This window comes from Mustela nigripes, chromosome 13 (genome assembly GCF_022355385.1).
Source record: "Mustela nigripes isolate SB6536 chromosome 13, MUSNIG.SB6536, whole genome shotgun sequence".
NCBI classification, from domain to species: domain Eukaryota; kingdom Metazoa; phylum Chordata; class Mammalia; order Carnivora; family Mustelidae; genus Mustela; species Mustela nigripes.
Genome location: NC_081569.1, coordinates 106,509,488 through 106,534,386, shown reverse-complemented (window position 1 = coordinate 106,534,386; position 24,899 = coordinate 106,509,488). Strand labels below are relative to the sequence as shown.

General features: G+C 35.6%; 1 protein-coding gene across 2 annotated transcripts in view; it reads right to left on the bottom strand.

Moving 5' to 3' along the window:
• MNAT1 (MNAT1 component of CDK activating kinase) overlaps positions 1-24,899 on the bottom strand; it is a 212,062-nt gene that overhangs the window by 122,775 nt on the left and 64,388 nt on the right. For both annotated transcript variants that reach the window (XM_059373330.1, XM_059373329.1), the window contains exons 2-5: positions 23,413-23,565; positions 21,110-21,183; positions 8,840-8,943; positions 1,839-1,979 (exon numbers count right to left, since the gene is read on the bottom strand). In XM_059373330.1, coding sequence (XP_059229313.1) covers positions 1,839-1,979; positions 8,840-8,943; positions 21,110-21,183; positions 23,413-23,537 — 444 coding nt within the window. In that variant the 5' untranslated portion in view covers positions 23,538-23,565. The remainder of the gene's footprint in view (positions 1-1,838; positions 1,980-8,839; positions 8,944-21,109; positions 21,184-23,412; positions 23,566-24,899) is intronic.

The window sequence follows — 24,899 nt, the reverse complement described above, 5'->3', positions numbered from 1 at the left end:
GAGCAATCTGTTATAATTAATTGTTCTAATGAATACAGTAAATTGCTAAGGATTATTTAACCACCATGTTACATGATCTAAATAGTGAAGAAAGTATGTGCAGTAATGACTTGCAGGTGAAGAAAACAGGAAGTAGTTGGGGGGGAGGGAGGTCTCACAAAAACCAATATTAACTCCAGATTATACACAATGTACATACAACATTGGCAGTTTCACATCTTGCTTCATGCTCCACTGAATTAAAGGGGAACTTCGTGCCAATAGCAGCTCAATGAGGCAGCAAAACTTAGTACTTTGAGGACTAAAAAAAATATGCAAGAGCAATTGCTATGCAAAGCTAGCTAACCTCAAAATTAAATCTAAAGACTGTATTAGATGCAATATTTTTTAATGCTAAACTATTTTCATTTTATATCTAAGTTCTATATTTACAATTAATTCAATTAATTGAACAAAGGAGAAGGGTTACCAAGGAAAGTGTGTTCCTCTTTGTATAAAATGATGGGGAAAAAACATATCAATAAAATAATTTTAACATCAATATTTACTAATTCATTCTTTAAAGTTTTTAATTTCTCACAAGATAACGTCAACAAAAAATGTGAAACATGTGTCATTTCAACTGTTAAAAGCCACAACTGACACTTAATAGTTTCAAGAAAAATTAATGGAAATTGCTAAGGAAAATACCGCATTCTATTTTATATGCTACTATCTTCTTAGAAAACAATTTATACTGCATTTATACAAAGTAGATAGGGTTTATGATAAGCATTTTCTACCTAAGCCTCATTAATGCCCTCTTACTTTTCCATTACTTTCTCACCTACTTCTAATTTAATTCTTGCTTTCTCTTTTTATACTTGGTTAGCTAACTTCTGGCCAAAAGAAGAATGGAAAAATATACACATAAAACATTTACCCATGTACATCATAGAGAAACACCATATCAACTAGACCAAAGAATTAAAGTTGTATGTTAACACAACATAGAAATTAATTATATGGACAGACAAGGAAAAGGAAGAATGCAAATAGACTTTTCTGGAGAGGACCATTTCTACTCTGATTTTTTTTTTTTTTTTGAAGATTTTATTTATTTATTTGTCAGAGTCAGTGAGCACAGGCAGACAGAGTGGCAGGCAGAAGCAGACTCCCTGTTGAGCAAGGAGCCGGATGCGGGACTCCATCCCAGGATACTGAGATCATGACCTGAACCGAAGGCGGCCGCTCAACCAACTGAGCCACCCAGGCGTCCCCCTCTACTGTGATTTTAACAGTATCACCCCAGCTTATAAGCATCAAGTAATATATTGTCGAATCTGTGACACACTTCATAAACCTTAGTTATTATTACTGCTGTTATCTAACAATGGTGAATACTTCGGGAGCTAACTATTGGGAAACACAACTAACAAAACACTGCCATTTCTTTGAAAATGGCATTTTCATTTGCTCATGCAAAAATATGAAACACAGTTCTCACAGAGTAACTAGAATCACTACAAATTTCACCATGAAGCCAAAACACTTGAAAATGAGCTAGTTATAAGAAAGCCAGTATTAATCAGGAGAAAATTGCTCTGAAAACAATGAGTTTCAGTTAGTAACCTTAAAAACACATAAATAACCTATTAATAGCATACTGTCTTACATCAGTTATATTGCTCTTTCATCTGAAAATAAAACAGATATTGACAAAATGTTTTTTTTAATGAAGGAACAGAAGCTGAATATATCAGCCTTGAATATACCAGTAGAAGTGCCACTTAAATGCCATTATCCAGCATAATAAATAGGAAAGATAAACTCTGAATGCACTTGGCATTAATACATACCAGTTCATCTAAAAAAGCCTGCTTATTCTTCCTTTTTAGAATCTGCTGCCGTTGTTCTTCTTTTTGTATAAACAGTCTTCTTTGTTCATTTTCCTGTCTTTCTACCTCTAAAGCTTCTTCCAATTCCTCCTGTTCCCGAGTCTAAAACAGAAATATTTATATACAACATGGAATAAATTTAGTAACCAAAATCAATCCTAACTACACTCTGACACTATCCTTTTTAGAAGCATAAAACATCTAGTCACTTACAGTTTAACAGAGCAGTATCTCTACTCTGAGGGAACTAGAGTTCATTTTATTTAATGTGGACATTGTACTGTCAAAGAGAATGACACTTACCATTATTTTTTTTAAAGATTTTTACTTATTTGTTTGACAGAGAGAGACACAGAGAGAAAGGGAACACAAGTAAAAGAGAGGGAGAGGGAGAATCAGGCTTCCTGCTAAGCAGGGAGCCCGATGTGGGGCTCAATCCCAGGACCCTGGGATCATGACCTGAGCTGAAGGCAAAGGCTTAACCCACTGATCCACCCAGGCACCCTCAAGTCATTCATTTTAGAAGATTTAACAAGAAAAACAAAACCAAAAACCCAAGAATACAACAAAGAGACAATCTATATACAGAGCTACTAATGGAAACACTCCATCAAAAAGATTGGCTTATTTAATAAGAAACAATTTCCAAAACATTCCAGATAATGAAAACTTATCACTGTACTGAATTTCTTTTTCCTAAGCTGAAATATAAGTCTTCATGAGGTTAGAATTTCAAATAGCATTTAAGGGAAGTTGTAAGAAACTGAAGTTATTTTTTAAGATAAGCATATAAATTTGTGCACTGAAAAAGTCAAAATTCAAAGCTAATATGAATGAACCACAGTTCTACTTATTCTCCTTTTATGGAATTCCTCAGAATATTAAATAATTCCACGCTCTGAAATTTATTCCAACTCTAAGTCATATTTCAAAGCAATAATATACCTAGTCTTTGCTCTTTAATTCTTATGAATGAAAAATACAGTAAAATCTAAATGGCTTTATTTTAAAGCTTTTTTTTTAATTTGACAGAACACAGAAATTATGGCACCTCAAGAAAATACAAAATGGAGGAAGACAACATAATAGGCTTGAGCATCATGAATATATGAATAACAAAGACCTCAAAGAAAAATATATTTTTATATAAATAATATATAAAACCCTCTATTAGATTTTTTTTCAATTCATATATTAGATAAACAAAGTTCTCAAACAAAAAGATGTTTTACCTACAATTAAAACTCACTACTAGATCCAAAATTCAGTTTAGCATCTGGTCTCCCAAAGCTGATCATACTCCTATATTCCTTATGTCCACTAAGTACACACCTACATCTTAGTCAACTCCATTTAAAACCATAAATTCATCTCTGTTTACTCCCTCTCTGCTCCCCATCCCCATTCCCCTTAAATCAGTTGCTACATCCTATTAGCATCTCTCCCTATAATTTTACAAACTTTTCCATTCCATAGCAAACTTGCCATTATATTGGCAAGATTGCTACTCTAACTCAGTAGAAAAGAGAATTCAAACTTGATACAGAATAATTAGTAGGAATAAATGTAAAAGGTTAGGGGCTGAGATATGAAAGTTGGAAAAGTAAACTACTTGACTGGAGACATATGAGCAGAAAAAGGTAGGTCTTATAGTAAAACAGAACGGTGAAAACAGAATTGATAGAGGGTAAACTCTCCTTGCAGTGATAAAGGACACACAGAGAAAGATAAGATTTCATACACAGTATTGTGGGTTAAATGTATCCCCCCAAAATACATGTTGAAGTCTTAACCCCTCGTATATATAAATGTGCCCTTATTTGGAAATAGGATCTTTGCAGTTGTAATCAAGTTAAAAGGGGATCATACTAGAAATGTGGAGAGAGACACAAAGGAGAAGTTCATGTGAAGACAATGGTACAAATCAGAGAGGCACTGAAGATTGCTGACAACCACCAGGCACTAGAAGAGGCAAGGAAGGAGTCTTCCCTAGAGCATTTACAGAAAGAATGACCTTGATGACACCTTAATTTTAGACTTGTAGACTAGAACAATAATAAATTCCTATTGTTATAAGTCATCCAGTTTTTAGTAATTTGTTACAGCAGCCCTAGGAAACCTAAGAGGTTGAGCTAAGACTTCAAACAGTAGGTATTTGCCCCTATTGGAGAGTGGACAGCTATTCAGGAAGAGAAAACAAAGGTGCAAAGACATGAATAAAGCCAGAATGCATGGTATGGCCAAGTCATGAAGTATGGGGGTGGGGAAAAGTTCTAGGTAAAACTGAAAAGACAAGCAGAGGGCAGATCACAGAGGGTCCTAATGCCATACTAAGGCAACTAGAGCCATACTAAGATAATCAGGACGACATTAAGGAAATTTGAGGGATAACTTTAGAAAGACAACTAGATGCAGTAAAGTATACAAATCAATCGGGTCATGACTGAAGACAGGAAAACCAGTTAGAAAAACATTTCAATAACCTAGACAAGAAATGATGAGAGCCCTAAATAAGGTAATAATAATAGAAATGCAAGGGGAACCAGAATTGAAAAATGATGAGGAGAGACCATCAACAGTATAAGAAGATAGACCATATATGGCTTGAATACTTGGATGAAGAACATAATAGTAAAAACAAGAGGTAAAGACTTAAAAATTCAGCTCTGGAATGCTGAATTAAAAGTGCCTATAATACATCAAGAAATAAATATCTATTAACTATTTATACATATATGTCTATATTGCATAGTATAGTATATTGCATAGTATAATGTTTTTCAAGAGAAATATATGTTTTTCAAGAGAAAAACAATGTGCTACAGAAACATTTGAGAGTAATTAGTTTAAAGGGGTAATTCATAAAGAGAAGCCCTGAAAGGAACTATGTTTTAGAGTCAGGAAGGAAAGCTAAGCTTCTTTAAGAAGATGAAAGGGGAAGGTGACAGCAGCAGGATGAGGAAATCAAGTGGTCCCATGGAAGTTAAGGTACAGGGTTTCTGTATCAAAGGAGAAGACTACACCAAACACTGCCAACAGGCCAAATGAGATCAGACCAACAGTCTACCATTTCTAACAATGAGACACTGGTAGCCTCAATTTTCTCACTGAAATAGAATATGTGAGCATCTTGGACATAGTAGGCCTCAATAAATATTGATTAGCTATCTAGCTAGCTGAATGAATAACTGGAAGAAGAGCCATCAGTAAAAATCAAACACTGTGGGGACAATGAAGAATGTACTGGACTGAGAGAACAGAAGCATGTTGAAAACTAAAGATCTTTGTGTGTTCTTCCTGATACTACCTTACCCAACCAACCTCCCTTGCTTTCACCTCCCACTCCTACTCCATCAGTAGGACTTGCTATTTTAAACTCAAACTATCTCTCCAATTCATCCTCACCTCTCCATTTCTTGTCTAAGTCACCTCTAAATTCACCAACATGACTGCAATAACTTCCCACTGGTTTCCCAAACTCCAGCTTGATTCTCTCAAATTCAGCCTCCACCAAACCACTACATTTATACTAACACAGACAATACCTTATAACCACTTGGTTTAAAACCCTTCAGTGACAATCATCCACAGACACATTTTAAAACATTACTCCAAGGAATCTTGGAACTCCCTGATAAGATGCCTAAGGTACAATACAGAAGAGATTGAACAGATAGAAATTCGGCTTCTCTCTTCCCACTATCACTTTAACAAAAGTATTCCAAGCAAGCTTTCATTTAAAGAAAAGCTTCACCTATTAAAACATAAAAATAAGTGGGACACCTGGGTAACTCAGTCAGTTAAATGTCTAACTCTTGATTTCAGTCATGATCTCAGGGTTTCCGGATCAAGCCCCATGGTGGAGTGTGCTTAGAATTCTCCCTCTCCCTCTTCCTCTGTCCCTCCTACCACTTTACTCTTTCCCTCTACACACACACACACACACACACACACTAACTGGTCTAACTATGTAAGCCAAAATTACTTTTCATGATAAATTTCCTTATGTGACCTATGCCCTTTCTACTTCTCCAACTTCAACTCTCTCTCTACTGAACTTCAGCAATATAAAGCTACTAAAACCTCTCAGAACTCTGATTACCCATGCCTTTTTGCCTTTGCTTATGATTTCTTTCTGCCTGGAATGTCCTTGTGCAGCATCCATATTTCCACCCTTGTCCCATCTTCTCCACTTTGTCAAGTTCTACTTGTCCTTTAAGGCTCCCATTTAGGCATCATCTCACTTGGAATGCCTTTCCCAATACTCTCAGAATGGATTAGGTATTCCTCCTTATACTCCTATTATAACAAGCAACAGCACTTTCCACATGCTTATGACACTGTATTGAAATTACCTGGCTTCTTATTCATCTTTCTGTATAATATGCTTAGCAAATGTTCAACAAATTTATTGAACTGATTTTTTTTTATTTTGCTAAACTGACAGACATTCTACACAGCAATCTCTACTGCTCATGAGAATCTAGAAAACTGAAAATAAAAATTAAGATAATTTTAAGTAACAAGTGTTTTCCAGAATGTGGAGAAAAAGGAACTCTTGTGCACTACTGGTGGAAATGTAAACTGGAATAGCCACTGTGGAAAATGATATGGAAGTTTCTCAAAAAATTAAAAATAGAAATACCGTATGGTCCAGTAATTCCACTGCTGGATATTTACCCAAATAACATGAAACAATAATTCAAAAAGATATATGCACCCCTATATTTATTGCAGCATTAGAATTTGCAGCATTTATTGCAGCCCAGATATGGCTACTCTAAATAGGCAACCCAAGTGTCCACTTAAGGTTTAATGGATAAAAAAGATGTAGTTTACCTACACACACACCCCCACACACACATACACACACAGAGGGATATTACTCAGCCGCAAAGAAAGGATAAGATCTTGTGATTTGCAACAACACAGATGGACCTAGAGGGTATTATACTAAGTGAAATAAGTCAGAAGTCAAAGAAAGACAAATATCATGATTTCACCTATATATGAAATCTAAAAAACAAAACAAATTAATAAACAAACAAACAAAAAGCAGAAACAGATCCATAAACACAGAGAACAAACTGGTGGCTGCCAGTGGGGCAAGGGGTGGGGTGACAGGCAAAATGGGTGAAGGGGAGTAGAAGATACAAGCTTCCAGTTATGGAATGAATAAACTAAGAGATAAAAGGTACAGCATAGAGAATACAGTCAATGGTATTATAATAGTGTTGTATGGTGACAGACGATAGCTACACTTGTTATGAGAATAGCATATAGTATATGCTTGTTGAATCGTTATATTGTATACTGGAAACTATGGTAACAATTTGTGTCAACTGTAGTTCAAATAATAAATAAGGAGAACAGACTAAATATTAAAGTAATCTTCACTAAGACTCTATTTCAAGATTAGATCACATTCAGTTTCTCCATGCTCACAATGACTGCCTCCATGAAACAAGTAAGATCTCCTTAGCAGAAATGTCAGTATAGTTTTTCCTCGGGTTGTGATCCCAGCGTCCTGGGATCGAGTCCCACATTGGGCTCCTTGCTCCGCAGGGAGCCTGCTTCTCCCTCTGACTCTGCCTGCCACTCTGCCTTGCTCTTGCTCTCTCTCTCTCTGACAAATAAATAAATAAAATCTTTAAAAAAAAAAAAAAGAATCGCTTTATATGACTAATCATGCAAAAGATTTTTTTTTCTTCTTTGATACAACTTTGATGTTTTTAGAACAGTGAGACTTCAACATTCACAGAGACATGAAAAGCAAGTTGCTATCTTATCTTAGACACCAGCCATGTAAGTTAGTCCATGCTTCATGGGCCACAAGAGAGCTAAGCTCTATTCAATAATGCCACAGTTACTGATATAGGTCAACTAGCACTGTCTTAAAAAATGTGGTCCTATGTCTGTATGTTTGTGCCAATACCAAATACCTGGGTCAGTATCACTAGTAGGTATAACATTCTGCATAGAATGATCAGTTAATAAAAGTTAATGAGTTACTAACCAAATTACTTAGTTAAAACATAGCTAGGTATTATAATTAATAGAATAAAATGAATAAAAGCAGCTCAAATATTCCCACTGAAATACAGTATTTGTTTTATTCAATAACCTATAGTTTTCAGATAATTAGAAATTTCTGCCTTAAAATAAATAGCTACCTGAAATTAGATTATTCTTTCACAGCAATTCTTAGTATTTCCAAGCTTAAAATGCTAAATGAAAAAAAGTATTCACGTGAAAGGAATATCCTTCTATTAATGAGTTAAGTGGGGCTAGTGCAACAAGTTACCTATTATCTACTTTGAACATATTTTCTAATGTACCCACAGAAGGCTACTGGGCAAAGAAAGTCATTTTATGGCACATTGATCCTCTCAGAAATGAGACAACTTTCTAAGAAAGTCACTGGATATAAATGGAAGGAGAATGTAGTGTCAATTCCTTGAGAGCTTGAAGGCAGGAAAGAAGTATCTAAATGATAACACTTGTAAGACTATAAGGAGAAAGTACTTTTAAACACAAAATGAAAACACAAGCTATGTGATCCAGATACAACTTTATCATTTTGATTAACAATCACAAATTCCTGATAAAGTACCTCAAAAATAAGTACTTCTGCTTTCCTCCAAAACTAGAAAGACAAGTATTAAAGAAATAACAGCTAAATTGTTTAAGTTAAGACAAATCTCTGCATACACACAGTTCTTCCTTTAGAGAATATATTTTAATAATGCCATCAAAATTGGTATGCCTACAGTGTGCCTCCTATCTATGTGCCTACATATACATATACTGTATACATATACATATACATATACAGTATTTCTGATCTGGATTTCAGCTAAATTTTTTGTAAATTTAATTTATTTTAGAGGAAGATAGCTTTTCAGGGATCATATGGAAGCATTCATTTCTAATACAAAAGAAGAAAATACTTAGCAACCAACCAGCTTTAACTTATTTTTCTGAATGACATCTTTATTTTCCTTCTGGTACATCTCCATTTTCTTTTTGGTGTTGTCCAAATCCACATTGTTGGTCAAGTTGAAAACTGAAATAGGAAACAATGACATAAAATATAGTTTTAATACAAATCCTGAGTAGATTAAAAAAATTCCTCGGAGTGACTTAATTCTTCAGATTACTACTTACAGCTCTTTTTATGTTCTTTTACCTACTGGCTATTTTAGAGACTTATTCTAGTTCTGCAACTATGTTTTCAAAGCTAACTATAAGACTGTCAGACTACCACACAGAATATCTAAACCTTTAAATCACCCCCCAGAAAACCTAAGATATATGCTTGCCATAATCATATTAGATTTGATTTTTAAAGGATCCAGTCTAACTTTAAAAGCATATAAAAGATTACTTAAATTTAAGTAAAAAGAGTAAGTCTGTAATCTACTACACTGGTCAGAATCCATACTGAAAAGAATCTGTGCTCCACAAACAGAAAAATTATCCAAAAGAATAAAAAATATTATACATTGGTATAGTTTACAGCAAAAAATCAAGTTTCTTTTAAGGTTTTATTTATTTATTTGAGAGAGAGAACACAAGGAGGGGTAGGTGCAGAGGGAGGAGACTCCCCACTGACCAATGCTCAATCCCAGGATCCTGGGATCACAATCTGAGCCAAAGGCACACACTTAACCAACTGAGCCATCCAGGTACCCCCAGAAAAACAAGTTTTATTCACATTCCAATGGTCTCCAACATGGCTGGACGCAAGCCTGAATTATTTCCCACATAGTCTAGAATAGAGTATAGCTTAACTAGTATAGCTTAACTAGTAAAGAATAATCTGGCACCCAAACTTAAGACTGAAATAATTTTGGGGGCGCCTGGGTGGCTCAGTGGTTTAAGCCTCTGCCTTCAGCTCAGGTCATGATCTCAGGGTCCTGGGATCGAGCCCCACATCGGGCTCTCTGCTCGGTGGGGAGCCTGCTTCGCCCTCTCTCTCTGCCTGCCTCTCTGCCTACTTGTGATCTCTCTCTGTCTATCAAATAAATAAATAAAAATCTTTTAAAAAAGACTGAAATAATTTTGTAAGAAAAGCCACTGAGGTATGTTAAAAAAAGTGATAGGCTTTCAATGAGATAGAATTTTTTATAATTTTTAATTTTGTAATAATTTTGTATTTTTTATATAATTCTGACTCAAAATAATGCCTTATTCCCTTCTAAGTTTACATACATAAATTAGTCACTATGATACTCTGAATAACAACCAAAAGCACCTCTATTGGTATATACAAATCATATTATAAAAGTACTAACCCATACCCTATCCTTTACAGTGTTTACATCAATCTGTCTAAAGAAAAATCCATATCATTCCCTATGCTGTACCTTATATCCCTGTGACTTATTCATTCCATAACTCAAAGACTGAATCTCCTACTCCCCTTCACCCATGTTGTGAATCCCCTCTGGCAATAATCAGTTTGTTCTCTATATTTATAGGTCTGATTCCACTTTGTTTATTCATTTATTTGTTTTTTTAGATTCCACATACAATTGAAATCATATGGTAAGTCTCCTAAGGCAAGTGAAACAAAAGCCAAAATACAGCATTGGGACTATATCAAAACAAAAACCTTTTTGGACAGTGAAGAAAACCATCAACAGAACAAAAGGGCAACCTGCTGAATGAAAGAAGATATCTGCAAATGATGTATAATAAGGAGTAATACAAGTAATTTATAAAGAACTGATACAACTCAACACCAAAAACACATATAATCTGATTAAAAAGCAGAGGAACTGAATAAACAGTTTTCCAAGGAAGACATACAAATGACCAACAGATACATGAAAAGTTCCTCAGTATCACCAATCATCAGGAAAATGCAAATCAATACCACAATGAGATATCACCTTACACCTGTAAGAAAGGCTAAAAAATCAAAAGAGAGATAATAAATGTTGGCAAAGATATATTGAAAAAGGAACCCTCATCCACTGTTGGTGGGAATGTAAATTAATATAGTAATTATTATTATAGACAATATGAAGGTTCTTCACAAAAGTAAAGCAGAAATACCACATGATCCAGTAATTCCACTACTGGGTATTTACCAAAGAAAACAAAAACACTAATCCAAAAAGATATATGCACCCCTATGTTTATTGCAGCATCATTTGCAACAGCCAAGATATGGAAGCAACTCAAATGTCCATCAATAAAGGAATGGATACAGAAGATAGAGCATATACAGACAATGAAATATTAGCCATAAAAAGAAGATGAGATCTTGTCATTTGCAACAACATGGATGGACCTGGAAGGTATTACACTAAGTAAAATAAGCCAGACAGAGAAAGTCAAATAGTTCCTAGACTTTGGGATTTACAGAGGCTTACAGATCTGAAAAGTAACATTGGGAACCCAACATAGGGTTACCTTTTTTTGTTGAGTAAGGCATCAAACATACTCTAAAGACCAATCTGATCCTCAAAAGGCCAAAGGACTTCAGAACATCAACTTATCATAATCACTGTTAAAAACCCAGGCTCACCTACATGTGTAGAAAAAAACAAAACCAATCATCAATTCTATTATATGCAATTTGGAAACTGAGAAACAACAGCCCTCTAGCTACCTCTCCAGCTTTTTTACCACAAAGTAGAAAAGAAAATAGTAATTGTGGTAAACCAGGGAATCTGGTTAATATGCAACTAAGGCACTCCGCATAAATCCCACTCTGGCCCCTAGAAAAAACTAAGAAGGAGGCTCAAAACTACCAACTGCCCTTAGAAAGTCAACTGTGACCCACTTGTAAATGTAGGGTGATTCTGCTATCTTTGCCAATCATTCACAATTGACTTCTTGTATTTAACAGGTCATCTATTCAGCCACCAAATCCAATCATCTCTTTTTTTTTTACTTTATTAAATTTATTTTTATAAACATATAAATGTATTTTTATCCCCAGGGGTACAGGTCTGTGAATTGCCAGGTTTACATACTTCACAGCACTCACCATATCACATACCCTCCCCAATGTCCATAACCCCACCACCCTCTCCCTAGCCCCCACCCCACCACAACCCTCAGTTTGTTTTGTGAGATTAAGAGTCACTTATGGTTTGTCTCCTTCCTGATCCCATCTTGTTTCATTTATTCTTTTCCTACCCCCCAAACCCCTCACGTTGCATCTCCACTTCCTCGTATCAGGGAGATCATATGATAGTTGTCTTTCTCCGCCAATCATCTTTTATAACTTCTATCATCCTCAGTATCTATGACCACTTAACAATATCGATAACTTATTTTTCCTTAGGCACTTTCTTCTCTTGACTAATTTAATACATTCTCCTGATCTGTCTCCCACTACTCCAACTATTCCTTCCTGTTTCCGTCTCTGGTTCTTCTTAGCCTCTACATAACCTGTATGATTCTGGCTTTTGCCCTCTTTTCTTCCCTCTCTATTCCTTGGGCAATCTCATCACTTTCCATAGTTTCAACCAAATAAATGCCAGAAAATGCTGACACTATTTCAAAGTGCATTTCAGAAAGCCAAACACATAATTATCTCCAAATTTGTTCCTCCTTGTTATATTTGTTCCTCCAAATTTGTTCCTCCATTAGTATGATACTGATTATCATACTAAGACACCAAGATTTAGCATCTTCATCTGACCCCTCTCCTTTGCATTCTACAAACAGCAGATGCTACCACCAAAATCTCTTTAAAGCTGTCCTTATTCTCAAAGTGCCCTGACAATATAACAAGCCAGATGGTATTTCTCCCAGATCATTTCTAATAATCTCTGACTTAATCTCCTATCTCCAGAATCTCTGCATCTGATCCTACACTCTAACCCAATTCATAATATACAATGCTGTCACACTAATATTTCTGAAGCACACCTCTAATCACCTTGCACCTCTACCATCCTATAGTCCTCTCCTCCCTTCTGCCTTTCCCCCTTTTACTAGGAAAAAAAAAAAAAATCAAACACTTTTAGAATTCAGAACCCCTCACAATCTAGCTTTAACTATTTTTCTCTCTCCTAAATAAAGACCTCTCTTGAAAGCGGACAGTCTGCATTTCCCAAATGCCCCCTACATTTCCTATTCTAGTTCCTTTGATCACACCATTCTGTCGGCATGCCTGATCCCATTCTTACTACTGAAATTATACCCAATCTTTAAATGTCTACTCAAAAACTACCTTTTCTATAAAATTCTCCCCAACTTCCCTAACTAGAAAGAACTTCCTTCTCTTATAAATGCTGAAAACATTATTTACAGCTTATAAAAAATCTTTTTCTACTACATATAATATGCATACACATACACAGTGTTCTTTTTTTTAAGATTTTATTTATTTATTTATTTGACAGAGAGAGAAATCACAAGCAGGCAGAGAGGCAGGCAGAGAGAGAGGGGGAAGTAGGCTCCCCACTGAGCAGAGAGCCCTGATGTGGGGCTCGATCCCAGGACCCCAGGACCACGACCCGAGCCAAAGGCAGAGGCCCAACCCACTGAGCCACCCAGGCATCCCTACAGCATTCTTTACTTACACTTTATCTTGCACTCAAAGACCATATTTTATACAATCTCTGTATTATCCAGACATAAGGAAAAAAGTAAGGAAAGGAAACAAGAACTCAATGATTATCTATTCAGATCCCAACACAGGTGCTGCGAGCATACAAAGAATTTCCTATTTTCAAAGACTAAAGATCTCTCATTAGGGAGATCACCCCAAAACACATAAACTTAAGTAATAATGTAGGACACTATATGATCAAGTGACAACAGGGGAGAACTAAAATTACCCTGCTTCATGCATTAAATAATATCTAGCACTGTGCTAGCTGCTGAAGAAATATTTATTAAAGAAACTGCCCTTCCTTTTAACCAATTAACCCTACTAAAACAAAGTACTGATTATGTCATTTAGTCACTCAGTTCACTCACTGCTTCTGCCTCCACAATGCCTTGAAAAAGGAAAATCTAATGCTTTTCCCTTCCTACTCTGAGTTCTGCAGATTCCTCAGAGTCTCTTCAAGAACCAACGGGAAGACTAAGCAATTCTATCCAGAGAGGCTTTGCTTCATTTGTTTGCTTCAAGTGATCTCTTCAAAATTTTGCTTGAAGAATACACTCTACACTGTGTACCAAGTATCTATGAAGTATATATGACAGGCACTATGTCCAGCATCTGGCCTTAATTAATACATCACTTAATCCTCCCAATAACCTTATGAGATAGGTACTTCTATTATTCACACTTTACAGATAAGGTTTAAAGACATTAAATACCTACACCCAAGTTATGCAGCCAGTAAATGTTGTAACCAGGATTTTAACACAGACTATCTGATTCCAAAGCCTGAACTTCTTCCTACAATACTAGTTGTATTGTTCCTCTCAATGCCAGAAAAACACTGCTAGCACAGTTCAGCTCTTCTTCTGCACCAGCACAGGCTCCACACTTACCTACTTCCAAACTGTGATCATATTGCTCCCAGAGTACCCATATCTTAGTACCAACCTCAACCGAGAACTATGGATATCCGTATCTGCCTCAGCATTCTATACGCAGTTTAAGCACCAACTCTTCTTTATAACTCACTTTGCAGGTACAATCTCTCCATCCCTGAATGCCCACAATATATTGTTTAATATTACACTGGTGGCACTTACCCATTTTCTACCCTATAAAATTACTTTCAATGTACGTATCTATTTGACCTAACAGAGTATCAACTGAGGGCAGATTCTAGGTCTGATTGATCTTTATCACTCCCAACACTTCAATAAAAAATTTCCAGTACATATCCATTAAAATGACCAAAATCCAGTACACTGACAACAACAAATGCTGACATGGATGTGAAGAAAAAACAACGCTTGCTCATTCCAACAGGAATGCAAAATAACAGAACACTTTGGAAGACAGTATCTTACTTACAAAATTAAACATACTCTTACCATTTTATGCAACAATCACACTCCTTGGTATTAATCCAAAGGAACTAAAAACTGTCCACACAAAACCCATATACAAATGTTTACAGCAACTTTATTCACAATTGCCAAAGCATGGAAGCAACCAACATGTCCTTCAACAGGTTAATGGATAAACTGTGGTACATCCAGACAATGAAATATTATACAGCACTAAAATGAAATGAGCTATCAAATCATGAAAAGACAAGGAGGAACCATAAATGTGTTATTTCTGCTAAGTCAAAGAAGCTGATCTGAGAAGGCTACATACTGTATATGATTCCAACTACATGACAGTCTAAAAAAAGGTAAATCTACAAAAGCAGAAAAAAATCAATGGTTGCCAGAAGTTAGGGGAGGAAGAAGAGACAAAAAAGCAGAGCACAGAGTAATTTTAGGGCAGTAAAACTATTCTGTACAATACCATAAGGGTGAATACGTGTCATTATATTATATTTGTTCAAACCCATAAAATGTACAACACGTACAACTCTCACATCAACTATGGTCTTTGAGCAATAATGATATGTCAATACAGGCTCATCAACTGTAACAAATTTACCACTCTGGTGGGGGGATGCTGATAGCAGGGAAGTCTGTGCATGTGTGTGGTAGAAGGTATATGGAACTCTGTACTTTCCACTTAATTTTGCTATGACCCTAAAACTGCTCTAAAATATAAAGTCTTTTTAAAAAAGCTCTAGTAAGAGCTCAAGAAATACTTGTGGAATTACCACAAGAGGAAAAAATAAATAAACAAATGCTAATGTTTATATTTACCTTTATAATTACAGATTAAAATGAACTTTATAATTACAGAATTGAATATAATTACAGAATTGAATTCTATAGAATGGCAAAGCAAATGGATACAAAATACAAGAAAAAAATTATCTTTCTTTTGGTTATAAATCTGAGAAGCAAAGATAATCAAACTGTTATCCTATATTGAACTTTAATAGAATATTTAGACCAGTTAAAGAAAACACAAAGTTTATCAGCAAGCTGGACAGAGTACTACTGATCAAAGTTTTCTATTAAGTAGAACCCAGAAATAGGTAAAGTTGAAACCTAAGTGAAATTCATCTGTATACAATTTTCTCTCATGCTTATTAAAAACTTTATAATCAATCCCAATAAAAGTGAAATAATCAATTCATTTCATTTTTTTCATTTGGAAAGTCAAGGTAATAACAATAAAATTTATAATCATAAATAATACAAATCACTTCCCTTAATAAGAAGAAAAAAAAAATTTTTAAAGTAAAAGTACTATCTTAAAAACTTTTCAGATGAAGCAAGCTTCATTCATGCCATAATGGTTCAGGTTGGTATAATAGTCTTGAAGAAAAAAGAATACAAGATAATTTTCTGTAACAATCATCTGCCCCTTTATCTGGCTGCTGGTATAGCTCAGATGTTGACCTGCCTTACTCAAGTATTAAAAGGCAACAAAAAACCTATTGTGTTTTCTGAAAGATTTAATGTTATTTAAGTATAATTCTGAAGTCTTTTTGACATCCAGAATTTATAATTAGAGCCCTTAGGACTTTCTCACCCTTTCAAAATAAGCATACCCTGAACCAAAAGAATAATCTATTTATTATGAAACTAAGAACAAACCTTTGAGACAAGCCCTGGGGCCAAAAGGAAACAAGAATTTTTATGTTTAGATTGTCATAACCATAGAAAGGAGCTTATTGTTAATGCTGTAAGAAAGTTCATCTTCATGTGTGCCCCTTCTATTATAATTTTTATGCCATTATTCAAAATTACAATATCTTAAAATTTTTATATTTGTGACATTATAAGGATTCAAAATGAAATTTATTTAACCAAATGACCAATCCCCAACTTCTAAATCCTCAAACACTGACTCCTTAGCCTCTCTATCAACTCTATTCCTCTCACTCTAGGCCTAAGCATCTTCAATAGAACCCTTCGACCTTTATAACTGAGTTCAATCTTCTTTAAGGTCCTTCAAAATATGGCCCCAATCTACTTCTCCTTCTTTCATCTCCTACTGTTTCCCCAATTACCATCCCATGTTTTAGACATGGAATAGTAACTACTCTGAGACTAGCAAGCACCTTCATAGGCTCTGAGAGTCAGAAAAACCTATGTTCAAAATTTGGCTCCATTATTTACTAGCAATGTAATCTAAGCTCCCTTTATCTCTTCTCCATATGCAAAATAAGGAATAAAAGTGCCCCTCTCAGAGTTGTGAAAATTATGCGAGATAATATGAATACAGCATAGTCTGGCACTTAGCAGGTGCCCATTAAATTAACATTTTATACTTCTGATTAACAGAGATAGCCAATACAGATATAATGGACATTGAAATAATCATCTTTGAAATCATGAATAAAACACAAAGCAGACAGCTACTGAAACAAGATTTTAAAAGGAAGTTTTATTTATACCATAACAATTAAAAACAAATACACACAACGCAGTGGTGCGGCCACACCCTAACAAAACTTAAAAGTGCTAAAACTAGTCTTTCCATCATTGCTTTACTCTCCACCCAACAAAACAATAAAAAATACTGCCTGTTCTCCAGCTTTTATCTTCTTGATTAATACTATACTACTGTGTAAGATCATCAATTTTAACTCATCCCTGCCTGCTCTACCTCACCACCTATATCAAATTAGTCCTTGAATATTCTAAAACATCCCCTTTATCTACTCTACCCCTCTACACCCTACTCTCATTATATCCCTGTGACTAAAGTTAGCTCTCATTATTTATCCAAATTGCTGTAATGGTCCCTTAAAAATGTTTCCCAAACTCAAAGCTCACCTGTCAATAATCCACATCACTACCACACTATCCTGCTGACTCACTATTGACCATGGAATAAAATCTTACCCTGACAGCTCAGCTTGCAAAGCTCTCATTAACTCAGATCTAGTCTGTTTCTCAAGCCTCATTTCTAGTCATTCCCCATGTTCTAGTGACTTATAACATTACTTGCTCATTCTCTAATATATTCAATACCCTCTATCTCTGTAATTTTGTCTTTTGCTAAAAATGTTCTTCCATCCTCTTCCCACCTGGTAAACTCCTATTCCATCTTTTAAGGTCAAATTCAAATACGACCTCTTCTCTGATCAAACTATACTTCTATTTCCCAATGTTGAAATGTTATCAGTATTCCCATAACACTTTATAAATGCCTATACTACTTTCACATTATATTATAGTTATTAGTTTACATAATTATTTTTCCTCTTTAGAGTCTGCCCTGCAAGTAAAGTAGTTCACATAGAACAATATTTGCTGAAGTTCAGAAAATAAAGTCTAAGTCCAAGAGGCTAGACCCCAAACTTCATCAATATCTTCAAATACAATCAGAATGGCTCTTTATCCAGCAGGATCAAGATTAGTAGCTGGGACACCTGGGTGGCTCAATTGTTAAATGTCTGCCTTCGGCTCAGGTAATGATCCCAGGGTCCTGGGATCAGGCCCTACATCAGGCTTCCTGCTTGGTGGGAAGCCTGCTTCTCCATCTCCTGCTTCCCTTGCTTGTGTTCCCTCTCTCACTGTCTCTCTCTCTCTCCCTCTCTCTCTCTCTGTCAAATAAATAAATAAATAAAATCTTTAAAAAAAAAATTAGTAGCTGATTACTTACAAAAGTCTGTTAAGGGAGAGCAACACACATACACACTCCTTAAATACTTTAACTTAACATATATAAGTAAGTATACAGTCCCTCTCTAACTTAATGACATACAGCCAATGTCTAGTTAGTATCTTTAACTGCATCTTTCTTATATAAACCATACTTGTCATCTATATTGTTCATTTTCCATTTTCTAAAGCAGGAACCTTCACTTGTGTACTTTTCTCCACCAACCATATAAACTACTTAATTAAATTACCTAATTACAAGTATAAATAAATAAGGCCTGGTTACCAACACAAACAACTTTCAGTATTCAAATGAACTGAAGAGAAGTACAGAGGTGAACTGAAGACATCTACTAATGAACGAGGTTCATCGTGTATTCTTATGTTTTGGGCTTCAATCAGTGTATTTTATGGAAGGACTGGGAAATGTCAGTTACCCCAATACGTCAATTCAGTGGAGGCAGGTTAAGAAAGCTTCGACATAACTGCAACTGAAGACAGTCCTTCATGAATATACATGATAGCAGAATCACATTCAAATTAAATGCTCCGAGACAATTTTCTCCTCTGCTAAGGGAAGAATTACATATGGTACAGCTGTAATAGCCAGTCAATCCTGGCTCCTGCTTCTGGACATAAACATGGTCTTACCTATGGGTCCCCAGTTGTTCATACCTTCCAACTAATTCAACCCATAGAAAAATATGTATGTTTAAAAATAATGGCTCAACCAGAACCTTACTCTAGAATCAAGATCCCCGCCTCCCTTCCCCACCTTCTTTGTCCATTGATTTCTTTAGAGTAACCATCCTACCTGCCTGCTTGGACTTGTAACCATGTAGTACACCTTGCTCTGTGACATCTATAATCTCCTTTCTCTTTGTTGCTTGACCAGACTCTTAATGAATCACATTGCCTTTATAATAAATGCGAGCTGGATTTCTTCCTGCTACTATCCAGGTGCCTGTCCTATACTTAATATCTACATACAGCCAGAATTCTACACTTGCCCAGTTCTCACAGAATTCTTTCAGTTTATCTTCTCAGTTGAGATCATAACTTTTCTACTTTGCCTTAGCACTCCCAACTCTACCATTCTACCTCTTTTTCAACTAAAATCCAAGCCCCTGATGGTTGGATTGGTAAGATTACAAATGAAGTGCAATCAATACAATTAGAATGAAAAAACAATGGCTCCAAGGCACTAAAAGATTCCACAAAAAGGTTAAGTTATATTCTGTACATGCTATTTGCTATGACATAACAAATGAACTTAGATATTTTAGAAAAGTTTCCATAACAGTTGAAATAAAATATTCTCTGGATTTTTCTGTTAGTAAAGAAGTTAAAGGCATCAGAATACTCCATTTCTCTATATAAATCTTCTAATGAACAATCAATCTGTTATATTCATATCTTAAATATGAAACAACATAAAGACAGCTCAGTTACCAGGTTGAGAGAAGAAGAAAAAAGATGATTTGTTTAATTCTCTAAGTCTCATTCTTATTTCCACAATCTGTAATTTCTGTTTCATTTCCATACCTGTATTAAGTAATAATAATTACGGCAGCTATAAAAAAAATTAATTTTTTTAATTGATGTATAACAACTTCCAGGCTTTTTAACATCTGTGAAATCTTAAATAAGAAAGTGAAAATAGGGGCACCTGGGTGGCTCAGTCGTTAAGCATCTGCCTTCAGCTCAGGTCATGATCCCGGGGTCCTGAGATCAAGCCCAACATTAGGCTCCCTGCTCTGCGGAAAGCCTGCTTCTCCCCCACCCACTCCCCCTGTTGTGCTCCCTCTTTCACTGAGTCTCTCTCTGTCAAATAAATGAATAAAATCTTTAAAGAAAAAAAAAGAAAGCAAAAATAATTCTTTCTTTTGATGAATGTATCCTTCCACTAATCACAAAAGAAAGAAAAGGCGCTAAGATTACTCTAGCCTCTGATTCTAGAACAATACTAATTTAAAAATGCCACTCAATAGTCAACTGCTTCTAACTATTTTCAAACTACTGTATGCACAGAGACATAAATGAAAAAAAAAACCATGTGGCTTTAGTCATCATACACAGTTAACAGAAATCCTATTTTTAAAAAATCTGTGTACTTTTTCTTTGTGTTTACTCTAATACCTCCTGAACATATAGATGATATATACAAATACAGCCTTTCTTCTCATCTATTAGCTGATACTATTGCAGCACCTGGGTGGCTCAGTTGGTTAAGTGTCTTCCTTTGGTTCAGGTCATGATCCCGGGGTCCTGGGATCGAGCCCCAAGTCAGGCTCTCTGCTCAGCAGGGAACCTGCCTCTCCCTCTCTCTCTCCCACTCCCCCACTTGTGCTCTGTCTCTCTCAAATAAATAAATAAAATCTCGGGGGAATAAAAGTGATACTATTTTTCCTGAAACAAAACATTTATTACTTAAGTATGGCTTCAATTTAACAAACATGATTAAGTACAACAGAAAGTAAAGAGGTAAAACATCAGCTATCACAACAAAACTTATTAGAGATTTTGTGTGAGATGTTTATCTTTTAGGCATGTAAAAGATAAAAGCATCCAGGGTATCATATCAAAAACACAAGCATCAAAAAACATACCAATTTCTTCCACTTCTTCCAGGAAATCATTATATTCTCTTAGACTAGGAAAGTCTTCTTCTCTTTTATTGTATCTTCAATAGAAGAAAAAAATTCAACATATTACATATCTCTTGCTTTCAATATTATCTAATTGGTTTCTTTTCACATATTTTATTCATGACATATAGAAAAGAATATTGCTTACTGTGTAAAACACTGTTTTCCTGACACCATGTTTGTAACCAGACCAAGAATGTTGTTCTTAAATTCTTACAATTATAGAGAAGGAACAGAATCAAGAAAGGATGATAAAATATGTTAAATCCTTCTAAAACTTAGGGAAAAGAAAGAAAAAGAAATTAGGGGCCCAATTTACTTCTTATAAATAGATTTGCTAATTTTCAGAAACCTAAAAATTAATTCAAAAAAATACCTTCCTATTTTTCATGACAATAATGGTCTGAAGAATACCAGATCAGGAAATTCTGTAAATACTGTAATATCCTTGTGAAGAATAAGAAAATGACAAGGGCTCAATAAAAATAAATAAATATAAAAGAGACTATCTAGGGCACCTGGGTGGCTCAGTTGATTAAGCACCTGCCTTCAGCTCAGGTCATGATCCCAGGACCTGCAACGGAGTCCCACATCGGGCTCCTTGCTGGGCGGGGAGTCTGTTTCTCCCTCTACCCTACCTCCTGCTTGTGCTTTCTCTTTCTTTCTCTTAGCTCTCTCTCATGCTCTCGCTCTCTCTCAAATAAATAAATAAAATCTTTAAGAAAGAAATAAAAAACAAAAGAGACTATTTCCCAGAAGCAATACATATAATAAAAGAGCAGCCTGGAACATCGATAAAGTAACACATGTTAAATACCTAGAAAGATGCTGCTAAAACACTGGCGACCTACAGGGCACGTGGGTGGTGTAGTTGGTTGGGGGTCCAATTCTTGCTTTTGGTTCAGATCACAATCTCAGGGTTGTGAGATCAAGCCCCACATCAAACTTCTCGCTGAGCACAGAGTCTACATGAGATTCTCTCTCTCCCTCTGTCCCTCCCACTTCTGCTAGCACTCTTTCACTTTCTCTCCAAAATAATTAAACAAATCTTTAAAACATTGGTGACCTAAGTTGAGACATATACCACCAAAAATATAATAATACATTAAATTTATATATTAATTCATTAAACGTCAAAAACAATAAGGTGACTTTCAATAAAAGGACAGATCAAATAAACCCCAAAACTATTCACAAAGAGTAAAAACTAGGGGCATCTGCGTGGCTCAGTCAGTTAAGCAAATCAGGTTGTGATCCTGCGATCTTGGGATAAAGCCCTGCATCTGGCTCCCTGCTCAGTGGGGAGTCTGTCCCTCTCCCTTTCCCCCTGCCCCTCTCCCTGCTTGTATGCTCTCTTATTCTCTCTCAAATAAACAATAAAATCTTTAAAAAAGAGTAAAAACTAAATTATAAATGAAAAAGATACTATAAAGAATATATTATGTACATACACACATATATGAAACACACATATATGAAAACAAATTATAGGTAAATATATTATGTACATATACAGAGATACATATGAAAACAAATTATAGGTAATATTATTTTCTTTTTTTTTAAGATTTTATTCACTTATTTGACAGAGAGATCACAAGTAGGCAGAGAGGCAGGCAGAGAGAGAGGAGGAAGCAGACTCCCTGACAAGCAGATCATGACCTGAGCCAAAGGCAGAGGCTTAACCCACTGAGCCACCCAGGCACCCCAGTAACATTATTTTCTCTAACAGACTTCAAATCTCAACTTAAATACCTCCAGAGGCCCTACCTCGTATCAGTGACCCAACCAACACTCAGTCACTAACTTTATAATATTCTTCTCAATTTATAAACACACAGTTGTTTAGTTTGCCTGCTTTATTATCTATCTCCGTGCAATCCTATACTACTATACTGAAAGCCTTATGAGGGCAAGGTTCATAGCTATTTTACTCATTTTGTACCTAGTGACTAATATGCATAACACAGCGTTTGCACACAGAAAGTACTCAATATGTATTTAACTAAATTAAAAAACAAACAGTAAATAAACAAATTGTAAAGCTATCAATCAAAATGATCTACTCTTCTCTAACCAAGGCTAGATATTATCTAAGTACTTAATAAATTTCTGTTGAACAAATGCATAGATGAACTTATAAATTATTCACTTGCCTAACTGTCCATATTTCCATATTTCTATCAGTAAATAATTACAGCAATTATTGAAATAATTCTTAAAGTCCTCTTTGTATATTGAATCAGTCAAACAATAACAATTACATTTTTAGGACTTTTTTCCGAATCTCAACCTCCTTGTCCACAGTAGGATCTTCAAAGAGTTGTACCCTGAAGTTGCTCTTTCTAAGTGGAGTGCCACATTCAGGACAGTTTCCAGCTCCTCTCATAAACAGTAAATCCACACAACTTTCACATCTGTAAGGAGAAAATACAAGGTAACCTTTAAGCCAATACTCAAATCCAGAACAATTTTGTATATACTTTACCATTTTTGTTGTTTTGGTGGTTTTTTGTTTGGGTGTGTTTTTCTAGCAGGGGAGCAGAGACAGGAAAATTAATCATTGCTACATAAAACTCTCACACAAAAAAGAACTTTTAGATAGTATTTATTTACATTCGGAGCTTAGTTTTTAAATCCAGGTATCCAAATGATGCCAGTTCCATTTTACAAATTAAACAAATTTGCGAATTAAAACAACTGAGTTGAGGGCTAGGCAGATTCAGAGGTAGCAGGATAGGGAAAAGTCAAAGAGGCATGTAAAAGAATGGTCTGTGGTCACCTCCATTCTCAGTCCAGCAACACTCTTAGATCTAGGCAAGAAAGGCCTCTACCAAAGACCTCCACCAAAGAAAGGTTACACTTTAAAGCCCTCGGCAGACTACAATCACTAAAACAAAGACTTTTTTTTCTCTTTCAGCCTTATAAGGAAGTTGTTTTTTTGTCTTGAAGTTTTTTGGGGGTTTTTTTGGAAAGTACAGTAAGCAACTGAACAAAGAGGAATTGCAAGGGAGAAGTGCAAGCTGAAAGAGGGCTTCTCTACCCCTGCTCTACCCCAGGCCAAAGAGAAGAAACTTATGGTACCCCAGTATCTATGGATAAAGGGAAAAAATCACCACTGCTCTGCTCTGAGAAATCCTAGAAGGAATGGTCCCTTATGAAAGTTTTAATCAGTAAAAGTTGGCTGCCCCAAATCCACCAGAAGAACTGCATTCCCTCCTTTCTTCTTGGGAAGTACAATTTGGCAAAGAGTATAGAATTTCCTGAAGTCTTAAGTTGGAAAAACAAGGACCTAGAGAGGCTAGCTTCTTATACTGGATTCCTAGGGATCTGACAGGATCAGTTCACACTGTTTTTGATGGGTCCACACCACTCAACCATCCTTGCCCTGTCCCAAAATATCCATGCTACTAATCAGACTAAAAAGTAGAAAGCCTGGTTAAAAGAAAATAACAGTTCCTTCAGCCTCTGGGTCTTGAGGCTGCAGCCCTAGGAAGTTAAGTGGACAGCATGGGAACTCAAGACTATGCCAAGGGTGTAGCTTAATTCTTAACTAATATTTAAACATTTTGATATACAGTCCTCTAGTTGTAATCTTGCCCAATTCCACACAAGAGGGCTACAAGAGTCCTAATCACTGTTTTCTTAGCATTGTTTGAATTTTTTGTTAAGATTCTATTTATTCATTCACTCATTCATTCATTCATTCGTTCATGAGAAACAGAGAGAGGTACTGAGGGAGAAGCAGGCT